This window comes from Epinephelus moara, chromosome 6 (genome assembly GCF_006386435.1).
Source record: "Epinephelus moara isolate mb chromosome 6, YSFRI_EMoa_1.0, whole genome shotgun sequence".
NCBI classification, from domain to species: Eukaryota; Metazoa; Chordata; class Actinopteri; order Perciformes; family Serranidae; genus Epinephelus; species Epinephelus moara.
This window is the reverse complement of record NC_065511.1, coordinates 17,439,880-17,463,784: the sequence shown is the minus strand read 5'-3', so window position 1 is coordinate 17,463,784 and position 23,905 is coordinate 17,439,880. Positions and strand designations below refer to the sequence as shown.

The following is a 23,905-nucleotide window of genomic DNA, read 5'->3' as shown; positions in this document are numbered from 1 at the left end:
TGAGGTTCCACCTACCTGCTGGGGTAGTTAACAAGGTTTCATTACATATAGGAGTCTACTGACATGACTGATTGTTTTCCAGTTATTAGTCAGACCCCATGTGTTTCCATTGAAAATGAGACAACAGTCACAAAAACTTTTTTTTATTGCCCCTTTGACATTAATATATTTTAATGAAATATTTTATTTTGCTGGTAATAGGTAATAGTACAATCGCAATATTACACTTGGGGGTGTGCTTTAACATCATTTGTGGCACAGCAGCGATGTGGTCAAGACTGATATGCTTGCTAGCGTGTGTAACACATTGTTTCTAGTCAGCAACATCCAGGAACAGTGACTGCTGCTCCTCAAATTATGTCAACTTAGAGCTCAAAACAAAGGTGAAACCAGGCCTAAAACTGTTCATCATTTTGTTGTTGCCTACCTGAGCAAAACTATTTGATACACCATTTCCTACTGTAATTTTCAAGACACAAGATTTATCAAGTGGCCATGCTTTGGAACGGACTCAGTTGCTTGACTCAAGGCCAAGAGTATATTAAGACACGTGATTAAAATAGTGAGGATCCCTCACATGGGTCTGTCGCTTCATCACTTATCTGCTCACTTAGTCCCCCTACTCATCAGTCACTCAGGATTATTTGCTCTGCCAGTCAGTAAGGGAGGCCCTATCCTAATGCCGGGGCCTCCTCTTGATCATCTCATGCCAAGATCCTGACAAGTGGCGGGCTATATTAGACAGAGAGTGACGAGGAGAAAGAGAGAGAAGGTGGGGGGGAGGAAAGATGGTGGGTAAGGGAGACAAATACAGAAAAGAAGAAGGGATTAAAAAAGCGGAAGATGAAATGCAGGGATATATTCAGAAAGAATCTGAGAGCGTTAGAGAGATAAGTGACAATGTGATTAGAGGGCTTACACAGGGTGTAATTGTCCCATGGAAGGGATTTTAAGGAACGTAGCCTGGGGACATACACCTGTGATTGGAGAAGCCCTCACAAAGGCACACACACACACTGCCAAATATACGGGCAAGCATACTCACATATGTCATGCCAGTACACAGAATTACAATGAAATTCAATGTGATATGTAATTCAAGACATTTTTTGCTCACTCAGATCAAATGCAACAAAAGTGTTTTCCTCCTCAGAATTTCATGTTAATACATTGCAACCCAATTTATACAAGCTAACAATACCTGCTAGTGTTACATATCATGTCACACACACATGAGAGGAAATCAGGGTATCATGTTATTCTAGTGAAATACTGAATATCAAACATACAGTATTGTGCAACAAATGGAGATATATTTTTCAATCCTTTTCTGTAGACCTGCATATGGAGGGAAATACTGCGAGGGCTCCTCCAGGTCGTACAAGCTTTGCAACATTGAAGATTGTCCCCCCAACACCACTGACTACAGAGCGCAGCAGTGTTCCGAGTTCAACAGCAAACAGTTCAGAGGATGGTACTACAGCTGGAGGCCATACACTCGAGTGGATGGTGAGACAACTGCTCCAATCATTTTCAAAATTACTCAGGAGTAAAATGTTTGAAATGATAAAAGAGACATTTACCAACGAGCCATGTCATGGTGTAAACTATTTGCCTGTTGCCTCTGGGCCCTGTGGTTTTTTTCTTTCCTCCCAGATCAAGATGTATGTAAGCTGTACTGCTTTGCTGAAGGCTATGACTTCTTCTTTGCCCTGGCCAGCAAAGTTAAAGATGGGACACTGTGCTCTCAGGATAGCTCTAATGTCTGTATTGACGGACTGTGTGAGGTAATACTTTTAAATGTCAAACATAAGGCAGTAACAATAACAGTAACAGTGTCTGACTGAAGAATGATGATTTTAACGTGTTTGGGGTTAATGCTAGATGATATCATAAGTATAATCTTTGAAGTTGAGCTGTAAATTTTAAGAGTGGATTTAGCAGTAGGAGAACATCAACAAACGCCCTCGCTGTGTTGTTACACTACTACATTAAATGTCGTTAAAAAGAGATGTTGACCTGTCACCACATAAAGAATAAATGATGGTCATTTCAGCAGATGTCATTTATTTTCTATCATGTTGTATTTTATGTGTATAAACTATTTTTTGTCAAAGCAGTGATTTTTTCCTCCCACAGAGAGTGGGCTGTGACCGTGTTCTGGGCTCCTCAGCTGTGCCTGATGCTTGTGGGGTGTGTAAAGGAGACAACTCCACCTGCAAGGTCTACAAAGGACAGTACACCAAGCAACATTATACCAACCGTAAGTTAGAGGAGTCACACTGTTTAGTTCATTGTTTTTTTATGACTCCGCCCCAGCGATAGCCGTAGCCGGTGGCATTATGTTTTTGGGTTGTCCATCTGTACGTCTTTCTGTCCATCCCATATTATTCTCTTAAACGCAATATCTCAATAATGCCTTGAGGGAATTTCTCCAAATTTAGCACAAATATCCACTTGGATTCAATTAACTGGTTAGATTTTGGTGGTCATAGGTCAAAGGTCAAGATCAATGTGACCTTGCATCCATCTCATTCTCATGAACACCAAAACTCATGTACACCTTGAGGGAATTTCTTCAAATTTGGCAAAAAAATGTCCACTCTGACTCAACAATGAACTCAATTAGATCTTCAATAGATTTTGGTGGTCAAAGGTCAAGGTCACTGTGACCTTGCATCCATCTCATTCTGGTGAATGGGACATCTCCAGAACACCTCAAGGGAATTTCCTCAAAATTGACACAAACTTCCACTTGAACTGAACTGATTAAAATTTGGTGGTCGAAGGTCAAGGGTCAAGGTTCAAGGTCAGTATGACCTCACAAAACATTTATTGGCCATAACTCAAGAATTCATACACTAATTATGACAAAACTTAATACAAATGTCTAATAGGATACAGTGATGAAGTGATGGCATTTTATATCCAAAAGGTGAAAGGTCAGCTTCATTGTGGCATCATCATTATGTTTTGCATAAAACACTTTACTGGACATTATTTAACATCATATCTCAGGAACAGAAAGGGAGACATTTGGTCAGATACTGAATTGGTGACACTAATCTTGGGTGTACTCCTTGAAACTGTGCTGATTGTATAGATCCTCTGTGTTGGGGGATTTCGTGTAGTTGGGGATTTCATTTATGACATTTTAAAGGTTTTAAAGCAGTGTATTTGTTTTTTAGCCCAAATACTGAAGGTGCATTTTATTGCTTATACACAGTTTAAAAAATAAGTGACTGACCTTTATTGGCATGATACTCAGGTACAATGACATCCCATAAGGCTTCTCTCAGTAATTAAAATTTGATAAAGCAATAAAATAAAATCAGTAAAAAAAAAGCAGTAATAGCAACACAGGAAGACTTGTGCAAGTACAGCTTTAGAAATAGAATAAAATACACTGCAATAGTTAAAATGATTTTATATTAAATTTACACATTTACAAATTTACAGATTCAGATTCAGATTCAGAATACTTTATTAATCCCCGGGGGGAAATTGTTTGTTTACAGAGGTTGTTATTCATAAATTGTTGTTAAATCTGTGTGTAATGTGCACTGTTTAATATTTTTACTCTTTCTCAGAGTACTATGGGGTGGTAACCATCCCAGCAGGAGCTCGGAGCATTCGTGTAATGGAACTGAACACGTCCAGCTCCTACCTGTCTGTAAGGGACACCCAGAGACGCTACTACCTGAATGGGCACTGGACAGTGGACTGGCCAGGCAGACACCCCATTGCTGGAGCTATTTTTGAGTACAAGAGACCCTACAATCGACCAGAGAGCCTCATATCAACTGGCCCCACTAATGAGACACTCGTCATAGAGGTAAGGGGTCCTTGGACACATAAACTTATATTACATTTTTAATATATCAATCTATGTTTATGTGTGTGGGTTCTTCTGTCTTTTATTCCAGCAACTTACTTTCTTTACTTCCCATGATTCTACATCTATATATTTGTTCTACATGTTGTTTATCCTTTGTCTTATCGCTCTTACCACACACTCTCTCCTGTAGATATTGTTGCAAGGCTGGAACCCAGGCGTACGCTGGGAATACACTCTTAAGAAAGCTGATGAGAAGAGGAATTCCATTAAACACAATTATACATGGGCCATCATACGCTCCCAGTGCTCAGCAACATGTGCCAGAGGTAAGTGGAAACAAGAATGACAAAAAAAACTTTTTTTAAGTTGCATTATTACATGACACTGAAAATTAGAGTTGGTTGGTGGTAAATACCATACAACAGTAGAAATGTTTCCACAGGTAGAGATTTGCCAATACTGTTTAGGACTGGATTGTTACGGGATCTCGCATGATCTTGCCAATCCAACTGTCCAGCAAGGTAATGTGATTTGGGCAGACATGGTGAAGGAGAGTTGTAAATACACAAACCTGCAATATTTGACATTATTGTTCTCAGGGACCTTAACGGCTCCATTTTAAAAGAATTTTAGTTTAACTGCTTTTTATTTTAAATAATTTATTAACTAATTTAATCTACAGAACAATTACTGTATTGTGAAAAAAATTTGGTATAATTTCATTACTGTGATAGAAGATTTTGGCAATATTGTCCAACCTTACTGAAAGTTTAATCTAAATGTGTTTTTCCAAGTTGTGATAATAGATCTCTCTTGTCATGTCAGATTTGTTCTGCGTTTTAAACAGTGCAATACTTTTTTGTGGTTTTTAACGAAGCTATAACTCTAAAATTATTTCAAAGTCTATTGCCTTGATGAAAAAGGAGAGATCGTCCTCAGATCTTCAATGAAGGCCAGCATCTGAAGCTGAGTCTGACCTCTCTGATCTGTAATAAGGCTTTTAGCTGCAGGTTAAATGGGGAAGGGAGCGTTCCCATCATTACTGAGGGGATATTAGTAGCTCTTGTTTGGGACTGGTGAGACCTCTTCTTGTTCTACTGGAGACCTGCTATTACATACACAAACACACAAACACACAAGCACACAGGCGCACACATGCATGACTTTGACCAGTGGCCTTTGTCCCACAAGCACACACACATGCACACGCAGAAACACATGTGAAGACTGTTTTAATGACCTGGGCAGACCCAGGCGTGGTTATTTGAGGCTGGAGATTAGTAGACAAAAGTTGATATGTGTGTGTGTGTGTGTGTGTGTGTGTGTGTGTGTGTGTGTGTGAGAGAGTGTGCGTGTGTGTTTTTTCATACACATTTTTCTTTGTGTGTGTTTGTATGTGCATGGGTGTATGTGTGAGAGTGTGAGTTTATGTGTGTGTGTGCCCTTGCTAGCCTTCATGAGTGTGAACAAAGCCCCCAGTGTAGAGTTCCTATTGATTGACACTGCAGGTTAAAGTTCCCCACCCTGGTCTGTTGCTTTCCACCCTAACCACCTCCATCTCTTTGTGTCCTGATTGTAGGCCATGATGGGTTGGGGGTCGTTTGCTTTATTAAAGAGTGTGACTGACTAACTGGCCTGAATGAGTTAGGATGTGCAGATTGACCACGCCTGGGGCCAAATACCAGCCAGAGGATCTGTGGGACTGGGATTCAAGTTTCTCATTAATCAGACAGCACTGTCAGATCTGCATTTGAACTCACCGATACAAAAGTCAGAGCATGTAAAATGTGTAGAAGCCTCTGAGAATGTTAATAATAGATACTAAAATATCTGTTGAAGTGTTGTTTTTATGTGTTACAGAGATACTGTATTTTCTGTACACCACAGATGCTACCTAGAAGGTATTGTGAATGTCAGCGTGAAACCAGTAACATGTTTTCATATTACTCAACAGGTCTCACATATTGCAGGTATATTATGTGCAAACATTTGATCCATCCGGACAAGCAGCTTGACGCACTATAACTTACACAACAATGCTGTTGTGTTCCAGTTTTTTTTTGTTGTCAAGCTGCTGTTTCCAAGGTCAAAAGAGAACCTTCAAGCTCAATAACACCTGTGTTTTTATTCATCTGTGCCAATAAAACCCCTCTCCACAGCTATTTAATCCATCACTGTAAATATGAGCCTGCCGTTTTGTATTACTGATATTTTATAGTAGCCAGGTGGCAGACAGAAGCGGGTGTAAGTCAAATTGAAAATGATATTCTCCTTTCATGATGAGGTGCCTGAACTTATTGACATATCACCCATACAGGCCAGATGAACACCAAGTCAGCGTGCTACAAAGACTTGAGAGTGCAGGTGAATACGTCCTACTGCAATCCTAGATCAAGACCAGCCACTGGATTGATAGCCTGCAACACCCAACCATGTCCCGCCAGGTCAGACTCTCTGCTCTTTTGTATGTTAGTGTTGTGTTTGCCAGTATTAGCAAATGAATTCACTCAGTGACTTCAGTTTTCATAGAATTAACAGGTTTAGCCATGGCTCTAGGAATGGCAATGTCAGTCTGTGTGCCGGTCCACCATTTTGGACTTAAATATCTAACTAACTGTAGGAATGACATACAGTTTTGAACAAGTATTCTTTGTCCACGGAGGCATGCCACAACACTGGAAATTTATTATGTCAATACCACCCAGCTGGCATTCTAATGTTTATTCACTTTCAAATCAACGTCACACACCAAGGTTGGATCACTGTTGAATTATGCTTTGATTTTGAAAGATAAATCAACTTTGATTTTGCTATGTTGTTTCATAAACTGTAAGTGTTGTTTCAAAATTATTTAAAGTTTATGAAACAGATTTTCTGAAATTTTGTTCCTATTTTTTACTGATGGTTGTTTTTACAACCATCAGAAATATGGAAGAATTGCAATCCTGTACCTATTGGAGAAAAATGAGTACTGTCATGTTTTCATAATTTTGGCATCAACTTGGTACCGGATCAGTTCTTGTGACATCCCTAGAAAGACTCCTATAGGGACTTTGGTGATATCTTGATGCTTTCTCTAACACCATTATGAGGTTCTCATTTTTGATTTTTAGTAAACTTTCTCAACATAATTGAAAGGATTGACATGAAATTCGGTACATAGTTCTATGTTTTCATACATAATATCATCATCAGGTCAAAATTAGTGAATAAAGACTTTGTCCAGTGCTTCAGTTTATAACCAAGTACCTGCAAAACTATTGACATTCTTGCCTGCCTTAACTAAGCTTTGTGTATAGTGATAATTAGGAAAAGTTAGTATGCTAACATGCTAAACTAAGATGGTGGACATGCTGCTCAAAAGCAGTACATTAGTTTTGTGAGCATGTTAACATGCTGACATTAGCTCAAGCACCGCTGAGCCAAAGCACAGTTTCACAGAGCAGTTAGCCTAGCTGTAGACTCTTGTTGTTAAGATTAGAGTTTATGTGATTTAAACATCATAACTCATTCAACTCAGACCTTAGTAATGTCATGTAATTTGTGGCCTCAAATGTTATGACCTCACCAATATATCTGCACTCTGGCTCTTAATCTGGACATCATTAAAAAATGGTATTTGAACGATGCAGACATTTCCTCATATTTTCCTGATAATACTTTGGATGGAAAACGACAGAATAGTTGGCCCATCTAGACTTCCAGACTTCAGGCTATGTCAATTATTCAATTGTTCAATTGCGTACTCTGGAAGGGCTGTTTGGTGTACTGTAGGCTATGTGACAGCCAAAAACATTGTTGGCTGTAACAGCTCAACATTCTATACATGCACGTTCATGTTTGGAACCTGAGGAGGCAGCTTTAGGGGCCACCAGCCAAATAGGTTGATATAGTTATTCACCACGCTTGTGAAGATATTATCTTGTGGACAGCATTTTAAGTATTCTCTTTACTTTGTCTCAATATCCTTTCTTTTGTGTCTTTTCTTCCTGCACGTCTCATCTTACTTCACCATATGGGGTTCAGTCTTTTGACTTCCTACCTTCTGTCCTTTTCACCTTCCTCCTCCCTCAATTCTCCTGACCGCCATGTGCTATTGGTCTACAACACCTACACATCTGCTCTGTAATTTCTTGACATGCAGTGTCAGAAGGAGCTGTTTATTGGTTGAGTCAACTCTTCCGAACTCCCCACACTATCTCCTCATAATACAGCGAATAAAGGGTGTCAGGCAGCACTGACTCTATTCTCCACCCTTTCCCAGCCCAGTAAAGCACCTGTTCTGTGATGATGACATTTTCCTCTCGTGTAATGAAAAATAACTTACATTTTGGCCAAAACATGTGTGTGAGACACGAGGAAGAATGAGAAGTTCCACTGGATATTCTCTTCGTGTCTTTGTCCAGTTCAGCACGATACCTCACCAGCTGTCAGGAATAGTTAGCTTCTGTGTTTGTTTAATACGGCAGGCCAAGGACTTGTAAACCTTTTCACATGTATCATCACTGTGGGACCAAAGCTCATAACAAAACACCAGTTCTCTGGCCCTATCAAGGCCCACCAGAGACTTCATTTTGAATGTGTAGTTTAAGAAACACTTCTGTGTGCAAAATACACTGCTAGCTGAATTGATGGGGCATGTTGATTCATCCAAACACTGCTGATCCTCAGAATTTTCTTCCCACAAGGGTGCACCAGAAACAAACTCATGATTGATTTGCAGTTGGGCACCGAAATAGGAAATGTTATCACACGTTGAGGTTCACTTCCATGCCGCTGTGGCCAAGAGGGCTTTTCTCGATGTTGTAAAATGTCACTGCTGTCATTCAGAGTGGCATGAACAAATTTTCTGTGATGTATGATGATAGCAGACAGAGAAAGAGTGGGAGCAAGACCCGCTAATGGTTCTGTGGTTTCAGGGTGTGGTTTTCTTTGGGATCTTGGCTCAGTTCAGTTGGTTCGGTCACTGTCTATACCCCTGACACACAGAGCCAAAGGCAGAGGATCAAAGATCAGTCAACGTAGTGCGATGCTGCGGACATCATAGGGAGTGGTGCGCCCGTTGACAGGGAGGACATGTATGAACACACACATAAAGACGTGCACAGGGGAAATGTCCCTCCCTTGTCTGTGCTGCTCTGGACAGTGTCATAAAGGGTAAAAGACTGGCCAGAAAACAAATCAGTGAAAGGAACTCTTGGGATAACACTGGCTTTAATGAGAGGGGAGATTTTGTTGATGAAAATGGGATTTTTTTTCTACAGCCACATAACGCTGTCTAAGGTTCCTACTGTGGGTAGTAAGTGAGTTAGCCACACATGCGACTGTTTGCAGCTAAGTAAGAGCAGACAAATACATTCTTTACACTGTTGCTTTTGTATTTTTGGTCTTAAAAAGAAAAGACACCACCCTCCAAACTTTTATAGAAGAAATATTTATTCATTTATTTTTTACTACAGCCTCATGCAAAGTGCTTCAATGTGTGGAGAAATAAAAGGCTTGCAGGCCTTTCTTGGTCACAGTTGCTAAGCTGTAATTGGACAATCGATGTTTGGGAGAAGCAAACAGTCAATTAGCCTTTTCTAAGTCCCGCCCCTTTTTGTGCTGAGCTCCAATAGCAGTTGAGCAAGCTTGGAACTTGGCAGAACCTCAGTCAACATTCCCCTTTCCTGTTATATTAGATAGACTATGTGCTAAGTTCATCTATGTTGAAAAGAAAATCAGATTTTGAAGATGGTTTAAAGATGTGGCTGAGGGACTGTCACAATCTTCTCGCACACATTACATTGTATATAGTCACATCCTAAGATAGCTACTGCTGGTTGGTTGCTTACATTGTTTTATCATGACATGAATTGGGGTTAGCCAGAAAAGATCAATGCTAACATTCCTTTGCCTATATTTTTCTGTAAGGTTACGTGCAGGCCCAAAGTAACTTTCTAAAGTAAGGAGAGACTTACATTAAGTCAGCACTAAGCTCTGTAGTCAGTGGTTTGACTGTTTGACTGCCAGACGGTCGTGGTGAAGAGGGAGCAGAGCCGGAGGGCAAAGCTTTCAATTTACTGGTCCGTTGACGTCCCAACCCTTACCTATGGTCATGAGCTATGGATAATGACCAAAAGAATGATGTCGTGAACACAAGCGGCCAAAAAGGGTTTCCTCAGAGGGGTAGCTGGGGTCAGCCTTAGAGATAGGATAAGGAGCTCGGAGTAGAGCCGCTGCTCCTTTGCAGCGATAGGGATCAGTTGAGGTGGTATAAGCATCTGATCAGGATGCCTCTAGAGGTATACCAGGCATGTCCCACTGGTAGAAGGCCCCACGGCAGACCCAGAACACCTGGAGGGATTACATATCTCATCTGGTCTAGGAACGCCTCGGGGTCCCTCAGAAGGAGCTGGAAAGAGTTGCTGGGGAGAGGGACGTCTAGAATGCTTTGCTCGGCCTGCTGCCCCTGCAACTGGACTTTTACTAATCCCCAGAAGGGGTAAAGGGGACACATGCTTGGCAATGCCAGAGCAATGTTGACTGATTTCTTGATTGAGATCAGACACCTCAATTTGTGTCACTTTGCCTTGTTCATAACAGTTAACATGGTTCATCACATACTTTAGTTCTTGCTGTTTCATCACATACTGTGGTCATTGCTGGCTGCTTCTTAGAGCTATATTGCTTGACTCCCAGAGGCACCCGTCAAGCAAGCAGAACCGGCATAACTTCCTATGTACTTGTGTAGATCACTGTTTGCAATAACTATCCACGGCCCAAAACATAGTACAACCTAAACAGAGTATGCGTAGAACTCCCAGCCTTTATCAGGACAACAACTGCAAAGATAAAGCAGGAGAGTTCCAGAGTATTCTAGATGCCGGTCTCCCAAGAAATAACAAGAGCATTTATCTCGAGGCTTTTGACAGCTGCTGTTGAGGCGTCAATTCCTCTGTGTCTCTATTCTGAGCATTCCCACATACACTCTTAGCAATGGTCTGAAATATCAGCCAGATTCTTGCAAATGAAGTGGACACTGATGACAAGTTGCGCCTTGATTTACGAGCAGAGAATGGTTTAGCTGAGACACTGACCTCATCTTGGTCACTGTTGCATGTGGATGTCTAGAAAAATTCTGTTGTTGTGTGTCCAAATGCGACTTTGTCCCCCTGAGTGTAAAACTGTTTGGTTATATTGTGGCCAAGTGAGGCCTTTTAAAATATTTTAAGAAGTCTCATTATTTTTTTAGTATTTGAAGGCCTTGCCAGAGAAAAACACAATGAGGCCTTGTTGCATCTTTGCTCTTGGACATCAGTCCCACTAATGCTGTGACTCACTTAAGCTGTGAGTGTTTGCTAAATGCCTAAAATGGTATATTTAATGTGACAATATAGGAGTTATTTTCAATGTTTAAGAAGCAATGAAATACAACATCAGTGATGGGTGGACCAGTTCTTTTCATGGACTTGTTTCCTTCAAGTTGATACATATATATGTATCCAACTTTTTGAACCTTTCAAGTTTTGATACTTGTTGCAAAATATGTTGTCAGGTTCTCTGGGGCACTCGATTATAGTACATGCATGTTTGACAGCTTGTGCTACCTGCCCCACAATACTTCTCTTCAATGCATGTACAGTCATTATGTGTATTTTTACATTAATAAACATCAAATATTAATTTTAATACATTGATTTAGCATCACATTTGTATGCAGGTAGGCTATGTAATTTCAATATGATGTTACAGAAATGTCACTGACCAACAACCTGTTGTTCTTTGGGGGAAGTAGCAGATGTCCCATTTACCTCTGCACCCTTGTGCTGCATTCCATGTGGTGTCGGAATAATCTGACAAATGAGTTGCAGATCATATTTTATGGCTCAGCTGATCCATTTCCTGTGCTCTTTATTAGCAACATGTTGTTTGAATGCTCTGAGCAATAAAAACACATTGTTGTCGAAGCGTCCATGTTGTGTCCTCGTTCACTCAAAGTAACAGGCAGCGTAAACAGTACCATACGATAACAGTGAGTGGGAAAGTCAGACACTAGAAAAAGTTGCTCAGATAGATATGTTTGTGAATTTTCCCCCATCACTATAAAAAATTACTGTAGAGAAATGAAGACAAGCAGAGGAACATTAAACGAGTGTTAGAGATTCTGTGCTGCAGGTTTTTGTTGTAGGCTGTTTGCACAACCTGGTCTCACTCCGACGTCGTCGAAATCTGCCACCTGGACAGTGACTTGAAGCCGTCATAGCTGACGTTAAACGACGGTCGCCGTTATAGTTTAACGGCACTTACCGGCGTCAGGGGAAAACGTGCCAGGGCAAGAACAAAAGTTAAGGTAGCGAAAGTCCAAGTAGGCCGGGCAGGAGAGGTGGTCAATGGGTCCAACAAACACAGATTTTCACCCTGGAGAGCTGTGTTTGTGTCCCGTAAGATTCTAAAGCCAAACCCTGTTCTTTTTCCCAAAACCAACCATGTGTTTTTCTTGCCTAAACCCAACCATGTGCGTTGGTTGTTGAAGGAAAAAAAACATCTATTCGTGGTGTTGTACCAACGTAGTGCATTTATTTTAGAGACTGTATATAAACAGTCAATTTCCTGTAAAAAACAGAAGTGTATTTTGAAAGAAGACAATGCACGTAACAGGCAGAACTTGACACAGTGTCCCAGAACGTCAACAACCAACGCATCCACAGTACTTAAATATAAATGATATGTGTCGAGGTCGGAGTGAGAATGTCTTATGCATATGCATAAAATAACATACAGGATACATGCAGTTATCGTGTATGATGCTGTTGTTGTTGCCAGCATGTTGCGAAGAGCAGAATGACTGGTCATCAGCTGCTGTCTGGCACACACACACACACACACACACACACACACACACACACAGAAAGAAGACAGGGCAGGGCAGGAGAGGAGCAGTGGTGGTGTTTGGTTACGATGAAGCTCACTCCCACCCAAACTCTCTCACCCTTTCATCAAGACTCCCGAGGAACAATTTTCTCTACAACACCCCACCCAATGAACACTGCAGTCCAAAATCTAAAACTACAACAAAACCTATTACATGAACACTGATGCACCCATTTCCAGAGGTACATTCATCCTCAGTCTCTCTCTGTTGGTGTGGTGCTTTTCTCTGAAATCTCCCCTCTTGCTTATGAAGTCATCGCGTCCTTAATCTGCATACGATTGGTGGTGTCCCAACACCTGCTGAAAAAATCGCTGTTTCAGAAAGAGTTTCTCAGGGATACAGACGGTATTATACAGGGCACCAATATTATGTAATCAGCACTGAAATCATGGAATCCCAGTTACGTTACCATTTATCTCATGTTTTATAGTAACCAACAGCTGTTCTAGAGGGGATTTTTCCTCTGCATAGCTGTGTCAGTACCTTCTTTTTTCCCTTCTTGCTCATTTTGTGTCTGTCTCCGTTTTGGAACAGGTATCCAGGGAAAATCCTGCATGATGACCACAGAGCTGTCTCATATTCAATGACATAAAGTAACAAAAGTGTTGACAGAAAATATATATATAAAGTCGTCAGAAAAGGGGACCGTGTCCTCCAGAGCTTTGTTAGGTCAGACGTTTTAAGTAATAATGGCATGTTTGTGGTTCATTGTGTCATCATGTGTAGTAATGGGCTGTATATTATGCAGTCATTCCTGCTTTGTTTTTACCGTTGCATTCAAGGAAAACTGGTACTGTGAGTACAGCGCACCACTGCCAGCTTTATAGATTATTCCCACCCAGGCTAAAAATGTCTGCACTCATAGAGTTGTCAGGCACTTTGGATAAAAGAGATCACCAAATGTTATGTTAGGATGGCTACCACTGTACTCCACCTACAGTCTGCATTATTAACTATGGGTTCTTTTGGGGTAATTACTGTTACCAAGGATTTTTTTTACAAAACAACACAATGTTTTAGTTACTTTATAATGTCGAATTAAAGCTGAGTAAAGAAAACACATTTAACCACTAGGAAGCTTCACCACTAACTGTCAACTGACAAGATGACATAAGTGCAGTAAAATGCTTCTTTGTGTAAATATATGAGCTCAGTGTTTAGATGATCAAAATTCATAAATGCAGTCTGATACTTGTGCTGAAAGGCAACAAGAAAACTCAATACAAGGCCTGATTTGTTGTTTCTGAAACTTTCAACCACATTTTCACACAGCAGATGGAGTTGCTTAGTTGTCACGGAGATGGTTTAGTTATCGCATGACCTTGATGTTGAATTTCAGTCAACAACATAATAAAAATAGCAGGTGATAAATGCTAAAAGAGAAAATGTAAAGTGTACCACAATGGTTATTTTTATATGCTCTGTTTCAAAAGATTTATCAATATACACTGATTCAACCTGGTCTCACCCCCAGCTCATCAAAAACCAAGGCTTGGTCAGCAGCCCTCGGCCTGCCAACGCACAAAGGGAACCTTTAGGGTATGAGACACACCGGGCAGAGGTATTTGTTGATGCTCAGAACTACTGCCATAGCATTAAGAGCAAGAAAGTCTGCAAAGGGCAGATGGGTGCGGGGGTGTATAAGTCAAACCAACTCCTGACTTTCCCCCGGGGGCCTCTGTTTGTCTCCCATGTGAAACCAAAAGTCTACCAAATTATATTAATAGCAACTTAGTGTGCTTCTATTTGCAGCATACTATGCTAGTGATGGATGTCACGTGACGTCATTAAATTATGTTTTAAACAAACTTACTTATCTTTAGCCAAACCATGATGTTTTTTTCTAACCAAATACTAAAGAATTAAACCTGAAAACTTAATTTTCATCGAAAAGACACAATGCATGAAATGAGCTAATTGACAGGCTGTCTCTGAGCACCAAGCATCTGTAGCCTATTTGATGAGTTTGGAGTGAGAATGTGTGGGTTGATTAGAGCTTTTTGACATTTTCATCTGTAAAAACACAGTTGTAACTGCTAATACTTTTATTTGCTGCATTGCATTGATTTTCAACAGAGCCGTCGTTAATGTCATTAGCTCCTGTGCTTTTCCTGCTGTGACAAGTCAAGTTGTCTGTTGTGACTGGGGTGCTTTCAGACCTCTAGTTTGCTTGCTTTGGTCTGAATCAGGGACTCATTTCGTTGCAAAGTTGCAAAATTGCCTAGAGTTGGTTTATGTTCTCACGTCAGCATTTACAAGCGGACCAGATAATATGCCTTGCGCAAGAAAGCTGCTCTTGATTGATCCAAATTTCCATCCAGGAAGTAAAGCCAAGTACACTTGCAAGATAAATGCGACACTTTCTAATGTCACAATGGAGGAACAACTACACGGGTTGATTTCAGCGCTGGTCATCGTGGACTATATTGCTGTCATTGTTCACTTTAGTCAAACCATACACTTTGAAAACGAGGCGCGGCTCCAACTAGAAAACAATGTTGTGATGCATTGGATGCGCCGATTGTGCATATTAAGGCAGTACAGGAGGAGGTGCACATTAATAATCCTCCAGGACTGTAACATGCTCATGCTTGTTTAACCCAGACAATGCGTAATGCGGTTGGAACACCACAAACGAACCTCACAAGAGTTCGTTTGTAACCACACCAAGACAACCTCTTCAAGGTTTCAAGGTCTCAGTCCAGTTGTTTTGGTGGGCACTTGTTTTTTTCCCCGTTAAAGGTTTTTTTGGGGAGTTTTTCCTTATCTGCTGCGAGGGTCCAAAGGACAGAGGGATGTCGTATGCTGTAAAGCCCTGTGAGGCAAATTGTGATTTGTGATATTGGGCTTATAAATAAAATTGATTGATTGATTGATTGATTGAATACGATTGTTGTGTTCACACCTGCCCAAACGAACAAACTTGAGTGTGATTGAACCGAACCAAACAGGCACCCTGAAGGTGAGAAACATAAAAAAATTGTTAAGAAACTGTCAAAATAGCCTTGTATTTTTTCATGAGTGAAAAAAACTGGGAGTTTAAGCAGAGTTAACTTGCATTTTTCACTTCCTGCACACAACAGAAACCAATTAGAAACTTGGCTTTTTTAGTTACAAGTTTCCTCAGCATTGACATTTTTTCGGCCTCTAAAGGAGTCATGACAGAAAAAAAGTTTTGGCAAGCAAAAGTTCAGTAAAAGCTAATATTTCACCATAAAATATTTCATACAGAACTGTAATACCTCATTATATTCACTCTAAAATGTCAGTATTGTGAAACAAGACTGACTGAATGGACTCAACTAGATTTGTCAGTTATACCACTGTAGAAATCAAATAACACAAAGGGACATGTAAGTGTATACATATATGTAGTGTATTATGTTTCTCAGCCACGCTTACAGTGGAAAATTGAATTATATTCCTATTGGTAAATGGATCGTAGTGGAGTCTGACATTTCAGGAGAGAGGAAGGCAAGGAAGGAAACTCTTGCTAACAGTGTTTGTGGGTTTATACAGAGAGGCCAAACAATGCAAGCTTTATCTGTACATTTACAGTGTGTGATCACTCTGTCATTATCTGGTAGTCTGAGACAGTGACTGTTTCACTTCCATATGTTTCAGTCAGTACTTAACTGCTTACTCATCTCTCAGGATACTGAAGGTACAACAGATGCTTAATTTCCCTTCAACCTCTAGACACACACACACACACACACACACACACACACACACACACACACACACACACCACTTGCCTGCAAGGGGCATGGCCTCTCTCTGTCCCTTTTCCCCCTCACTTTCTGCCTGCCCCACCGTCTGACTCTGTTTCCCTCTGTCTCTCACACACACACACACACACACAGCAGAGTTTGGTTGTAAGATCTCAGTGATTGCAGTGTCTGTTACCTGGGTGGCTTCAGGCTCAGCTATAAACATGTCCCTAATGGCCTGGACACTTTGATGTGACGTCTTTTTTTTCTCTGTGACCTGTCCGACCCTGTCCTACCACACACAGACACACACAGACAACACACACACGGATTCCACCAAGCAGCCAGCCAAGGATAGCTGTCACTCAAACTGTGTTGCGCTCGGGTCGCAGCACTTTCAATCTCTCAGCAGGGATTTGTGGGGCTGTGGCTTTATGACAAACATACACACTCTGTCTGCTTGTCTGTCTGCTTGTCTGTCTGCTTGTCTGTCCCACTGCATCTTTTAAAAGTCACCTATAAATAATATTAGATGCTGATGCTCCTCTCTGATTTCTCTTGGTTCCACTTTGCTTTCTTTTCTCCCCCTTCCCTTCTCTCTATCTCTCACACTCTACCACTTAACAAAGTTACACACACCACCCCTATCAGCATTTACTCACTAATGGATTTATGTGTTTACACTGAGTTGAGAAAGCAGAGATAATGGCGGCTGTAAAGTCATCTCACAACTGTTAACACTCATCTCCTTATCCTTCATTATCTACAGCTGGGGCTGCTTAGGTGTTTGCCTGTGTGTTTGCACGTAAAGGAGGTTTTAGCTGAAGTAATGATTCAATATTATAACCACAATGTAACGCCAACAGTGTTGATTTGATTTGATTTTATGTATTAGAGATGAAACGTTTTAAATTGAGAATACACAATCACTCAGTTTATTGCACTTTATCAGTGACTGTTTGCTTTATTTTGAAAAATCATTTTATCTCTTAGAAATGAATAATTGTTACGGAGATGTTATTTAAGTATCCGGCATTATTTTCATCACTTTGTGAATCCTTAGTGCATTCAAGACCCATCAAGCTATGTAAAGCTTTCTAACAACGCATGCTGTCAGACTTTATTCAAATGCAAACATTGACAGCATCAGAGTTTATGTTACAGCAGGTGATAATATTAGGTAATCTATCTTTTTCCTGTTGGTTGCAGTCTAAACCTTCAGGCTTTAGTTCCATGGTTTCACACTGATTTCAGTTATTTGCAGCATTGTGGTGTGTCATATACAGATGTCACATTACATATTAAATGTTCATAACACGCATGTCATATAGTTACAGTGTTGCTGTAGTGTTTAGGTTTCTGATGATCACATTAATTTGTGTATCCTACTATATTAGAGTCCCGTGTCATGGTTTAATCAACCAGAACTGATTTCACGCCTGGTGTAGTATAGAACATTTTTGTTGAACTAAATTGAAACATATTGTCCTTGTATATGTGCATATGTTTTCGTCTCCACTGCCTCATTAAAAAACAGTGCATAGGATCCACACAAAAGTGTACATGTGGACAAAAGCCAAAAATGGCAAATAATCAGATTTTTAGAAATGTGTATATGCCTGCCAGTGGATATTTTCCTTTAATAAATCCCAAATCTACTTGGAATTGTCCGCATGTGGATCCAGCTCATATCCTACCTTCTACAGGCCCACATTCAAACATAAATGGTCAGTGTAAAGCACCTCATGAATGTCGTTGAGCCTGCATATCAGTGGGTTTTTACAGTGAATCATAGCAACAACTGAGTGTCACTGCAGTATTTATATGTTCACAGCAATCGGGCTGATTGCCTCACATTTTGCCAAAATGATCACAATAATCAATCTATTCACTTATGTTTGTTATGGCGCTCTTGGCCTGCCATATGATGAAGACTCATAGTGAGGGTCTGGAGTTTAATAATTGTGCGAGAGCTGTTCCTGGCTTTATTTCCAGACTTTACTAATGTACAATATCCATATGTGCAGGTGGGGAAGATGCATGTAAGGTGACTGGAGAGGGCAAAGTACTGTATGTGTGGCAGTCACTGCAGTGTCTTCTGTGTGCACACTGTTGTGTCCACTGGAGTGATTTTACACCCAAAAACTGTATGAAAACTGAAATCGTGCTTGGTGAGATGTATTTACAGTAGTGGCAGATATTATTGGAAACTGATGATGTTCTGTTTTGCAATTATTCAGTGTTATTTGATGTGCGCGCCACAGCTGACCACGAGTGTCAGCAGCATATAGTCCAGCCCTATCGTCTGCCCTCCAGGGGTGGGAATGTGATGGTGAGACAGCACTGAGTGATTGTAGTTGGCTCATAGTTTCTAGAACTGAAAGGTGCTTATCGAAATGTTATGGCTCTCTTGCAAAAGCACAAATAAAACAGCTGAACTGAATCTTTATTATAAGTTGGATCTATAAGTGACTTGTGATACAAAGTGAAATTTAATGTGTGAGAACCATCGTTACACCTATAGTGATGTCACAGTTAATTTCTACAGTCTGGCTTCAATTCACCACCTCACCATCTGTGCCACAAATTTCCCTTGTCTCCAAATTGTTCATACGCATAGGTCAGAGTTTCCATACAGGTGTGCGCATTTTCCTGTCAAGTTTGTCTTTATAGATTACAACTTTTGCATGGTAAGTTGCCTCTTTCTGACCTCATTTTTTGTGTATGCAGTTGTTATAACTGAGACCCCAGGACAAGTTTTTCAAAGTGCATCTTACAGTTTTTGGCCCTCCTCGTGAATAAACTGTGAGCGGAGACAAAATATGTGCTGCACTGACCAAAGCATGCACACTAGACTAGACAAGCTATCTGTGGTCATCAGTCCATCTCTGCAGGTCATACTATTCTGAGGCCCTACAGTTATTTCATTTTGCTGTGTCTGCACCAAGTAAGTTTGACTGCACAGGCATTACATCATGGAAAAAGGTTTCCGATGCCCGCTCACATTTAGAGCATGATATCATTCTCTCTCACAGTGTGGACGCACACTGATGTAAGCAGAGAAACACCCACACACTGAAATGCATACTTGAAAGCTCAAACACATGCACAGTGGCACAGCCATAAACACTGGTCAGAAGTTATTTAATGCCTCTGGTGAGCATCTAGACAGCGTCATTTAGACCACAGGGGTTATCTGACTCTCTGTCCACAGGACATCTGATCCCCTCGTGCTTCTGTCCAGACACAGTGATGCTTACTCATCCTCAAACGTCCCCACTCACAAATAACAGTCAAGGCAAAGATCACGTTGGTCTAAAATTTGATATGGCATTAATCAGTGTATTATACCAACGGCCATGCCAGTGGGGTCACCAAGGTGATAAATTCATGGTATAATTAAATGCCCTTCAGTATTAATTAGAGCGCTAATATATCACCTTTATCATCTACCACATTCAACACCAGATGACTGTATTCTACTTTTCTGTGCAGAAACCGACATCTGAGATGAAACTAAGTGATGTAAGAGAGTCAAAATAAGATTTAATAAAGTATACCAGTATGATGTTATCCTGTAGCAAGTAGGTAAATGTTCTTACATAATAAATCCTTGATATCAGCTAACCACTACAAGCTTGTTACATCATAGAAATCCTGTACAGTTTAAAAGTAGGCCTACAGTTGGTAACTTTCATAGATATAACTTTTCGTCATACTTACTGAAACTCTCTCTATATCCTGACAGAAGTACAAGAGACAGAAGCCCCTTTTAAACTGCCTGTTCAATGTAGGATTTTCGCGCCATAAGTCCGCCCCACAGTTCTGTATAAAATAGGGGGAATGGTTTCACCTTTAAGCCAGCAGAGGTAGTAACAGCACCTAATCAATGTCTGTGGATGGACCATTGACGAGAAGGCAATGACATTTTGACTTTGTGTTATGTGTGCAACCTACCACCGGGAGATATAAAGAGCTGCCAGGAGCAGTTAGCAGCTAACTCAAAGGAGGAGAACAGCAACTAAAAATGTCAGCATGTTTGGGAGAAAAAGAGGTCCAGGAGCAGAGGTGGAGATCGGCCCACATATAACAGGGATGGTACATGATTGCTATTGCCATGTTATACCATTGTTAGAAAGTGCTGCCCAATGCGTATGTTATATGTCATGCTAGAAGCCGACTCTGTTGTCTTACACGTCACACCCATCACACTTCTCTTGTTTCCTGAATGCCAGCATGCTTACTTAAATCACACACTGGGGCGGCATTACACCAACATTTTTTTGGTTCTCCTAAAAAGCAAAGCTGGGGGTCTTTGTTGCTACCTTATCACAGGATATCTGGGTAAAAGTGGCTAGTTAATCTTTGAAAAAAATCATGTTCTCCTCCTCATCCTACTACTTCTAATGGTATTTGCTAAAATCCACGGCAACTGAAAGAAAACAACCAATCAGAGTGTGCTGTTTAGCTGGAAAATGGGAAAGTTTGCTTTGGCTGGTGGGTGGGGCTTGTTTTTGCCAACATTGTTTTCAACATAGTGGCCAAGTCACAAACTTTCTCATTTTACAGCTAAACAGTACACTAAAATATGTTCCTGAAAACATTTGAGGTGAGAAATAGGTAGTAACAGAATCATGATTCATATTTGATCAGAGCTGCCTAGTTTGACAATTTGACCACAGTTCAGAAAGTGACTGACATGACTGACAGCTGTGTAAAAGACTCCTCAGCACTGATTGGTTGTTTTTGTTCAGCAGATGCTATTGGAAACACTAGGAGTAGGTAGATGAACATGATGTTTCTCACAGATTATCTGTCCAATGTACTTCTGTCAGGCTATATTGAGAGTTTCAGCAAACATGACTAACATTTTTTTAATAAAAGTGACCACCTGTAGCTATAAGTATCAAAATATTTATGGAGAAATACAAAATAAACATAGGTGTACTGAATTTCCTTTGTTACAGTGTAAGTGTAGTGTGTCTAAATATGTCTTAGCTCTTGAAAGACACAATGTCACTCTAAAAATTGCTGGTCTCCTCCTCCTTCCATTTATTTATGTATTCAATAACACCATGAGGATTTTGCTCCTATTTCTGTGCCAAGGGCCAATTTATATCATGTCAGCATGTTAAATATGTTACATGTATGTGTTGTCCACTCGGTAAAATCTTTAAAGTAAACAGCTGAATAGACATGTTCATCTCTACATTCTCCTCCTCTTCCCTTAAATCATCCTTTGATGATAATACAGCATGTCTCTTCTTCCTGACAAACCATAACATATATAAAACCAGATGGAATTCCTCCATCCATATTTATTTAGATTCGATAGTGCATGCATAATGCCCTTTAGAGCTAAGCTCTTCTCATCCTCTCTATACAACATTCCAAGCAAGTGATGTACCAAATTACCACAAATAAAGTTTAGATGTTAATATATACAACTCTATGTGCTGACAGTTATGTTTTTGGGTTGTTTGGGGTAGATCTTAGGCGGCTGGATGGGTACACTGGGGTGAAGTTAGCGAGAGGTTGACAGAGTGTGTGATGAGGGATTGAGCTGCCTGCACCTTGGGGTCACTTGGGATAGATACAATGAAGGTTTTAGGAAGAGTGAAAAAATAGGAGGCTCTGGGATTAGGCGACTTAGACATGTGGTCTGCCTGGGTGCTGCAGTGTTGAAGAAAAATTCCTTAAAAATAAATAAACTATAATGTCCTAAACCAAGCACTCATCAGGGTTAAAGGATTGTGTGTCTCAGATGAATTAAAACAAAGGATGCTTAATAAATATCTACAAAAGGCCTCTTTTTTGTAATTCCCAACATGTGTATTTGTTAGGCGTGTACAGTACAAATGGAGGTAATTATGAAAGACATATGTGGTGATATTTAGTTTTAGTGGTGATGAGGGCTGAGTTTAGGCAAGGAGGGGGGTTTAAACCATGCAGTGGGGTTTAGGTTACAGTTTAAAAGCCTGGTGTTTCCAATGTTCTGACGTGCTCTGAAGCCAGTCAGCCATGAACAAATGTCTTACACCCCAAAGAGTTCGGCCTGCAACACTCCAACAAGTTCAACAATATGTATGAACACGGCTGTGTAGTCACAGAAGACGGACATTCCTATCTTTTTGTTATGATCGTACTCTTGTGTGCCAGTGAGTTACGTCCTCTGTGAAAAGGCGTTTTACAACTGAAAATAAGTTAAAGCAATAATCTTGAAGATTTTCATTAAAATAAATGTCTGTTAAGTCACTATTAACTGCCGAATGAGGTTGATGTATTTATATATTTGCAGTATTATGAACTGGGTGTAGAGGGTGAACATTTCTGTAATAAAAAGCTGTATTAAGTTACTGCTAATGCAATCTGAACATTTCTTACTGCTGCAGCTTTATATTAAAAGCACTGAACTGGCAAAACACATGTTGACTTTTATTATGAAGTAGTTACAGGAAATGCAATGTGTTTTTCAGTGAGCTTAGCAGATACCACCATTGTTTATCAAAAATGTATTCACAATACAAGGCAACAAGTCTTTTTTTTTTTCTTTTTTTTGACACCAGATGGGTTTGAAATATTGCAGGGTATGTGGAACAAGAACATCAGCCCCAGTGAGCTGTTTGATAATATTTCAACATGATTTAGTGTCTCTGCCCAGGAAGAGATAGTCTTTCCATTGGCGCCATGAGTTTTGGCTACAGAGAGATTCATATTAATTTTTGATGAAGAGCTGCAGGTGACAGGCTGCACACCAACTGAGCAGGATAGCTAACCATAGACTGTATGAATAAAATGGACTTAGCCATCACCCGTTTGTGGATTCATGTTTTGAAGCTTTGAGTAGGCGATTTTACACGTGCGTCGCATTTGTGGAGCTAAGATTTGGAGGGAATTTAGTCACAGAGACCAAAGCAGTTTTTGTACCAGGCTAAACATATTTATCCCTGCTGTAAAGTTGGGCATTCGACATGGGGATCTATGGGGATTGACTCACTTTTGGAGCAAGCCTCAAGTGGCCATTTGCTGAACTGCAGTTTTTGGCTGAACTTTCGCATTGGCTTCATTTCTCAGCCCCAGATGTTACCAAGTCCTCTTACTATGCCCTGCTATTTGCAGGCTCATGCCACATGCAGGATAAAATCAGGTCACAGCTGCTCACATGATGAAAAAAGATCAATTACTGACCGACTTCTTTATTAAACTGACAGTGGTTTGTTTTGCTGCCCTCAGAACTCTGTGACCTGTCGTATTTGATTTTAAATCGTATTAAACTGCACCAGTAACTACAGGTGTTACCAAATAAACCTCGACTGAAATCTTCAAGATTGCCACTTTAAGAGCTATTCAAGCTTTTGTTGCAACTACAGTTACTTCTGGGTTTTACAGTTCCTTATTTCTGAAGAAGAAGAAGCTGCAGAGGCCACTGGAGAAGAGAAT

General features: G+C 40.4%; 1 protein-coding gene across 1 annotated transcript in view; it reads left to right on the top strand.

Moving 5' to 3' along the window:
* Positions 1-23,905, top strand: part of LOC126392274 (A disintegrin and metalloproteinase with thrombospondin motifs 16) — a 70,288-nt gene that overhangs the window by 40,959 nt on the left and 5,424 nt on the right. The window contains exons 13-18 of the mRNA XM_050047597.1: positions 1,337-1,509; positions 1,657-1,787; positions 2,140-2,263; positions 3,591-3,835; positions 4,029-4,164; positions 6,156-6,282. Coding sequence (XP_049903554.1) covers positions 1,337-1,509; positions 1,657-1,787; positions 2,140-2,263; positions 3,591-3,835; positions 4,029-4,164; positions 6,156-6,282 — 936 coding nt within the window. The remainder of the gene's footprint in view (positions 1-1,336; positions 1,510-1,656; positions 1,788-2,139; positions 2,264-3,590; positions 3,836-4,028; positions 4,165-6,155; positions 6,283-23,905) is intronic.